The 7,764-nt window shown below is 41.2% G+C and overlaps 1 protein-coding gene across 1 annotated transcript; it reads right to left on the minus strand.

Annotated features, from left to right (window-relative positions):
* Positions 1-3,998: 3,998 nt before the first annotated feature.
* LOC147447633 (uncharacterized) lies at positions 3,999-6,312 on the minus strand. Its single transcript, XM_086523370.1, has one exon. The coding sequence runs from the start codon at positions 6,201-6,203 to the stop codon at positions 4,104-4,106; it is 2,100 nt and encodes a 699-aa protein (XP_086379496.1). The 5' UTR covers positions 6,204-6,312; the 3' UTR covers positions 3,999-4,103.
* Between the last annotated feature and the right edge of the window lie 1,452 nt (positions 6,313-7,764).

Here is a 7,764-nt window from a genome sequence, read left to right on the forward strand (position 1 = left end):
ACCAAGCGATAGGCGGTGTTGGGCAGTCCCCAAGCCTCATATTCGCCCAGTGTTGACTCGCTGTCTTACTTGTCGGTTAACAGGGACCAAGATGTAGCTTGGAAGAAGATGCACAATCCCTTCTAGCACTTCTTGCCATAGAAATTTCATTTCAATCCTCCTTGAGACCTAAAGCCATAATAAAAAATAGGGAAAGTAAAATTATGTCTAATAGGAGCAAAGAATGGTAGAAAGAAAGTAATCGTTATCTAGACACCTTCTTTCCAGCTATCTAAAAAGCAAAAGATGTAGGCAAATCTATCTCCTCATTGTGTAAGTCCTGCCTCACTTGGTGCAATGTGCACTTGGTTCTTATCTTCAATGTTGCAATGTGTTCACTTTTCATCCATACATCAATGTCATGGATAGGGTTCTCATTAAAATCATCCATGCTTTAATCTAAAGGAACCAGGTCACCCCCCACATGATGCCACCTACTATAAAAAAATGATATAAGGAAGTTTTGGGTATGGATCATGTATTTACAAAGTAGTGGAGCTGGATTACACTTTGCAAAGGATTCCATTCACTGTTTATTGAGCCCAACCTTCATCCACAAATTCTAATACATCTTCATTGTCTAAGCACTTAACCGACATCATTATTCTAGACAATTTCACATCTACATTTGCAAAAAATCCACAAATACAATGATGGGAATTAAATTCGAAACTCTACTCTGCTTGCTTGCAATGTTGGCCTTTAAACATTTCTAGAGATCATAAATGATCTTGTACCTATAGCTTTCACTTGTTGTTGAGCTTGGTAGTGGCCATTCTTCAGTTCTAAAATTAGGCAAGGCAAGCTTGGAGACAGCCCCCCAATCCTTAATGGAATTTGGTGGAACATAAAAATGATCATAAAAAACATCCCTTGGCATCCTTCGAAGGTAAAAAGTTGGGGGTAGCATAACCGAGGTGTATCCGGTAGTCCAAGGCCTTCTGCTGGCGTGTCCATGGTAGCTTCTTCATCAACTTGGTCTTCCTACATATGTCCACTATGAGCTGCAGAGAGGGTGCTAAAGTTTATAGCATCTCAAGTAAATAGCCCAATGTGATCCCACTATTTATTTTGGCTTTAGGTATTTATTTTACTAATTTGTCAAACTCTAGGTAGGGCAACTTGCTAAGGTTGGTTGTATAATCACACCTAGCCCCCATTGTATAATAACCAATCCATTGCCAAGATTGGTTGGTTCAGAAGCCTGTGTGTGAGTGTGTGTGTGTGTCCATCGCTTCTGCATTGTTAACTTTTACAGTCCTTGAATATATGTTTGGGGACGATTGTTTGGCCCATGTCAGAAAACAAACTGAAGTCTTTTGCATGAGGGGTACATTGTGGGATGAGATATCATACATTGGCCATGGAAACATGCAAACACAATTTACAACCAAAACAAGCTCCTTAATAGAGACGGTAGAAAGCATCAAATGCAAATGTGTTCGCAATGGCAATTGAGGGAACTATCTCTTGTCAATATTTACAAAGGGACCACAAAGGATAACAAAAACACTAAAGATGAAAGCAAGAATCACAAAGGAGGTGATTTAAGTGTTAAAAGTTCCTAAGATTCGAAGTACTTTCAACTCAATATTTGAAGCAAGAACATATATGATGTGGAGATTATGAAGGAGCCGTTTTGCACTTGCCCTGACTTTGTAGAGTGCCAGGAGCAAGGGAAGCTTTATCTTACTTATAATCACTTGTATTTTTTAGAGTGCTAGGATCAAGGGAAGCCTTATCTTACTTGTAAACACTTGTATTTTGTTGCCTTGAGCAAGGGAAGCTTTATCTTACTTGTAATCACTTGTATTTTGTAGAGTGCTAGGAGCAAGGGAAGTCTTATCTTACTTCTAAGCACTTTGTAATTTGTTGCCTTGAGCAGATATGGAACCTACTCTCATATGGAATAATTTAGGCATGCTTCCTACTACAATGTATTCTTTTTTATCTTTTTTTCAACAAATGACCAAGGGTTGTTGAGATTTTGTGACTCTTTTGAAATCCAAAAGGGTAACAAATGGCCCTTTCAAGTACTTTGACATTAATTTATTATTTTCATATATTTAGGTATTGGCTCTTGTGGAATGATAAATTGCTTGCCTGAAAATAACCCTTATCAGATAAGAGACTACAGTTTGAACTTGCATGTAAAATTGAGTTTTGCCTTTAGATTTTTCAGATACTCTTAGCATTTTCTAGGTCAACATAATTTTCTTAATTTACATGCTATTTGTAAACAACCACATGAATATAATGTCGAGCTAAATGCAAATTGGGCAAAATAATGTTTGAAAAAGTTGGATTCTAAACAAGGATTTACAATTGAGACTCGCAAATTAAAAAGTGTCCAATATTATTAAGTAGTTAAATATTCGGTGTGATAAATACAATGTTTGAAAAGATCCCTTCAAGTTATTCTAAACTTATACAAGAAAAGGACAAATTTATTTGGGTATGTGAACATCATAAGCATAAGCATTATTCAAGCCTTCTCTCTCAAAGAGGAAATAATGATTCTTGTTCAACTGCTACCCCTATTGCTTGAAATGACCATGGCCTGTGATTGGACAAGCTTGGCAAGGGCCAATAGGGATCAGGCATGAGTAGAGAGAGAGAGGGGGGTCGACATAAGCAAGGAGGGGGACTCATTTTTGTGCATACTCCCACACTCACACACTCTACCATTGTGTTGAGCAAGAGCATCATCTCCTTCTCCAAGCTTGAGAAGTTGAGAGCCTACACCAACACCTCTTGGCTATGGAATGCAAATCCAACCAAGAGCTATGCTTCAAAGCAATGTTTGACATCTTCTTCATCCTCATTACTATGCTATGCTCTGAGAGTAATGATAAGTGAGAAGACTACTTCTTTCTCGTATGCTACTTCTTCTTCCTCTTCCCTTTCCTCACTCCTTGCTAGCTCTCTCCACCTTTGAAGGTGTCTCAGGTTGAGATTGAGGCCGAGGACAAGCTAATGTTTTTGCAAGGTAGTTGCGGGCATAATCTTGGTACATGAAGCTTACCATCTTCATTGCACAAACAAGGTCTCAAGGAACACAAAGCATGTATTGTACCAAGTCTCTCTTTATGGGAGAATCTATAATAGAAAAGCCTCGTGAAGGGGGGACTGGCTCCAAGTAAATCCGGTCCTCAAATGTCGTCAATTTCTCTAATTCTCTCTCTTTTACAAGTATTGTTCATGCCAAGCTAACTTGGTTATATGGTTATTTTGCTATCACCAATTAAGTACTCTTCTTATTCTCATGATCAATTTTGTTAAAGAAATGTTCACTACAATCATCCTAATTCCACTTTTTTCAATGTTATTAGTCTAATTTCGTTACAATCGTTGGGACATATAAAGAGCTTGCTCTCCTATATGAATAAAACATGTAGAGTAAATGCAAGTTCCACTTTTGTGATCAATCATGAAAGAAAGATTGAAACGGGCACTAGTCTTGGGAGTTAGCGCATTTGGAAGTGGAACTCCAATGCTTCGTGTTGACTCTTCTCTTCTCTCTCTCTCTCTCTCTCTATATATATATATATATATTCAAGTTCAATTGTTGTTCGTGTGTTACGATTGATTTCTTGCTTGGGTGTCCAAGCCTGTTAAACTTGAATATGGAATCTTCATTCACATGAGAAGATGCCAAGATCATGCAGACATTAAACTACTATGAGAATTGAGATTATCACAATGAAATCGCTGGGACACATAAAGAGCTTGCTCTCCTCGTATGCCTACTTTCACAAAATTGCTAAAGCACCACAAGGCTTGACCAAAAGGACCAACGAGCATGTAGCTTTCAGCCTCATAACCATGTTAAGGGGGGTTGATGTTCCCACAAGATCTCGCATTTGCAGAAAGCAAGCTGATAGCTTCACCTCACAATCACCCAACCAATCAGTGGCAATCACCCAGCGATTTATCGAAAACAATGGCCAGCCACTACATTTGCCAACCTCGAATCAAACATTTAATTTTGTTTAATAGCCCAACGAAAATTGAAAAGCTGGGTCAATGTATTTGCTGTTGGCTGTGAAGCAATTATAAGAAGCTCAGCCTGTCGCATACAATTGATCATCATCATCGCACTGTGCCAATCTCTCCTTAAAAATTTGATGGAACTTCAAATAATTATCAAAAGCACGGTTCTTTAGTGCCAGTCTCAAGGGTGGCACAGACTCTCTCAAACGTTCTACTTGGCGGAGTTCGACTTCTTTCCCAGCACGCCTAAAGACACTGGCCATAATGTCATACACTGCAGCTGGAGGTTCCATATTATCTCTCCTCATTTGCTGAAACACCTTCTCAGCTCTATCTAGTCTGCCAATCTTGTAAAATCCAGAAATAAATGAACCAAGGAGCCGACTTGAAGGCTCAAACCCACTAGCACGCATTTTTGAGTAATATGCCTTTGCATACTTCATCTGGCCAGCTTCGGCAAAGCCCGCAACCACAAAATTATAGGCAGCAGCAGTTGGCTCAAAGCCCGCCTTTCGCATTTCCGCAAAAACTGTGGCAGCCCGCCAAAATCGCCCACACTTGTGAAGAGCATGAATGAGACTCTCATAGCAAGACCTATCTGGCTTCAAGTTTGCGCTCTCAAGGAGGCCAAACACGTCGAGGGCCACGTCTGCCTCTCGTCTCAGACTAGAAATTATTATCACCTTGGTGTATGTACGCAAGGGCAAACCCAATTGCTTGCTTTGTGCTTCCAACAAGAGCTGCTTCACAACAGCAAAGTTTCCGTCCTGTAAAAGTAGTCGGATCATTGATGTGTAGGTGAACTTGTCATGAGTGAAGCCCTGCTGCCCCTCGACCCAATTGAAAAACTTCCAACCTGAATCCACATTCTTGAAGCGCTTCATGATTTCAAAAACCAGGAGATCGTCCCATTTAATTTTGGCATGGTCAAGCGCTGCTGCAGATGCTGCAGTCCACGGGCATATGCATCGCACAAAACCAGTAAAATTCCATAAAGAGATAGGATGTGATGGCAAATTTTCGAAGCCTTCATCATCATCACTAATATCTGCAGGGTTGCAATATGCATCATTGTGCTCATTGAACCCATCTTTCTTTGCTACACCCCGATAATACAAAATTAAACCCTCCAAATCTTGTGAAGAAAGTTCTGGCCACACCTCACGCATAACTTTTAGGGCATCCTCTTTTCTTTCCTCATCCACCATTTCCTCAAAAAGACCCCTCAGAACATCGCGGTGAGGTCTAAAGCCCATATCCTTGAATTCTTGTATTAGATTTACAAGTGCATGAATGTCACCAATCTTCGCATATCCTTTCATCAGTGTAACGTACGTTGTAGCATTTGGTTTCGCCTTCATTGTAGACATGTCATTGAACACTTCCCTTGCTGAATCCATTTTGCCTGCCAATGCCAAATGATTAATAATCGTTGTTAGCATCCTCACATTAGGATGAATTCTCTCGCACACCGCAAATAAGTAAAGATCCGCAGCCTCGTCGTACATTTTCCAGGTGGCAAATGCATGCATCATAGTGGTGAAAGATACCAAATTTGGCCTGATTCCAAACTTCTCCATGCGTTTCCATGTGCGAAGAGCCCCATCCACATTATTAGCTAGCTTGTAAGCAGCAAGCTGTACAGTAAATGTAGCAACCGTAGCCATGCCCTTCGATTCACATTCAATTGCCATTGCTTCCATCTCCTCTATACGGCCTGCAAGCCCCAAGCGATTTATAAGGGCTACGTACACATGGAAATCTATGCACTCACCACCATATTCTGCTGTCGACCACTTGTAGAACTCCAACGCTGTGTCAAGATCCACACACAATTTGATGACCTGGGAAAGTACATAGGAAGAAACCGTAGCAATGGAGCTCTGCACAGCATGCAGAGTATCCTCATTCCAGGGTCTCTCATTCAGTAAAGTAATCAATTTGTAGCCATCAAGCACGTTTCGAAGGAAGGCTGAAATTGAGTGCTTTCCCCGGCTTCGTGGGGAAGCTGGTGGTAGGCTTTCGGAGCTTGCTGGGTTGTCCTGTACAGAAGCTTCGTCGCAAAGAAACCGCCCGATAGCAAAGGAATCCAGAGGCAGATTCACTTGCTTGATGGGTACTGTTAGTCGGATGTATTTGGTACAGGGGAGCTTGCTTATCACACGCTGCATCGAGACCCTGAAATGAGAAATGTAGCTCTGCAGCGTGAACTCACGTTAAATTCATGGCGGGCAACCTGCTTAATTTGCTGTGGAGTCTGAGATGCAATGTGGCTAGTAACGACCTAGGTAGTAGGTTCAATTCTGGCCTTAAAAAAACGCCTTTTGCTCGAAGTTGGACGTCCGGTGTCTGACCGTCCGTTCACATGTGTATATATCTTATTCGTCATATAGAAAGAGTAAGGAGTGTCTCACTCACTTGAGTTACTTCTAAAGGTTGATCCACCCATATCTTGTGCTCTTTCCCTTCCTCGCACGCATCGCATAGTGCATGCACGCACGTTTTCGTGCGCACTCACAAGTGGTATTAGAGCGCATGGTGATCGCAAAGAGCACGACGGCTTGGAGAGCTTTGAGGCGATAGTATGCTTGCTCTCGACGAAGGAAGAAGAAGAAGAAGAAGAGTATTTTAACGTCGTAGGAAACTATCCCAAGAGACCTTAGAGATCTAGCCAACGAGGAGAGTTGAACTCAAGACTTGTTATTTAAGAGGGAAATGACATAACCAATCTACCACACTTGGGAGCTTATGAGCTCAGTTGAGAGTGATGTATGCTCTTGTGGAAGCTTAAAAAGGAGTGTGAAAGATTATGTGTAAGTGAAGACGCTGCCCTAAAAACTGTGTGCACAGCAATATTGTTTTCATATTTGTGTTTTTCTTCATAGAATGAATATCTAACAATTCATTTCATGATGCCCATCCGTTTTGACATGGTCTACAACTTTGCAGAAGAAAGTTTCTGCAAATTCCTCACCGCTTTGCTAATATGCATCTCAGGCTGACAGGTTTTCTGCTTTCGCATAGTGTGCGAGTTTGATGTACTTTTGGAAGCACGGCATATGCTCCAAGTGGGTGCATAAATTCCGAGATGAAGATGTAATTTTAGCTCGTGCAGAGCTTGTGGTTTGAGGGTTTTGGGTAGATTTGGCAAAGAGTCACGGAGGCATTTACACACCATCGAAGCGGTCTCTTGAGAGACACGGTTTTGGGAGAAAACAAGTGGAGCTTCTTTCATAGGTTTTCATAGGATACCTTGGCAGTAATTTTGTGCTTGGATTCATGGTCTTTGCAGAGGTTTGCATATGGTGATGGCACATGTTGATGCCCATTATGCATGCATTTTGGCGAGCACTTTCAAGTGCCGGTGAGAGCTCTTGAGAGCATTGTTTTTGCATTGATCAAGTTTCCAGATTGCAACTCTTTTGGCGATTGCTTATGCGCGGTCAATTTGTTGATGTACGTTGAGTGCAGATTACCATTGTATGTTAAAATGTGGAGCCATTTTAGCATTTCTACTCATTGGCATTGAGTGGTGTTATGGTGTATGGTAGAGATTGTACTTGAGTTTTTGCTAGTTTTCAAGGAACACTCTACCGGATTCTTCCCAGATTCTCGCCATGGTTTATGCTTATCCGTAGTTTCTTCTATGATGGTTTAGTGTGGTCGAATTTTTTCCCACTCTGGCATTATCTGAAGTTTTTTGGCTTGTGGGCTGCATTGAGTTTTGACTCA

This window comes from Adiantum capillus-veneris, chromosome 11 (genome assembly GCF_014529385.1).
Source record: "Adiantum capillus-veneris isolate H3 chromosome 11, ASM1452938v2, whole genome shotgun sequence".
Classification (NCBI taxonomy): domain Eukaryota; kingdom Viridiplantae; phylum Streptophyta; class Polypodiopsida; order Polypodiales; family Pteridaceae; genus Adiantum; species Adiantum capillus-veneris.

Bases quoted from the DNA above. Each gene is read 5' to 3' on its own strand.
- LOC147447633 (XM_086523370.1), bottom strand. From the start codon at position 6,203: ATGCAGCGTGTGATAAGCAAGCTCCCCTGTACCAAATACATCCGACTA.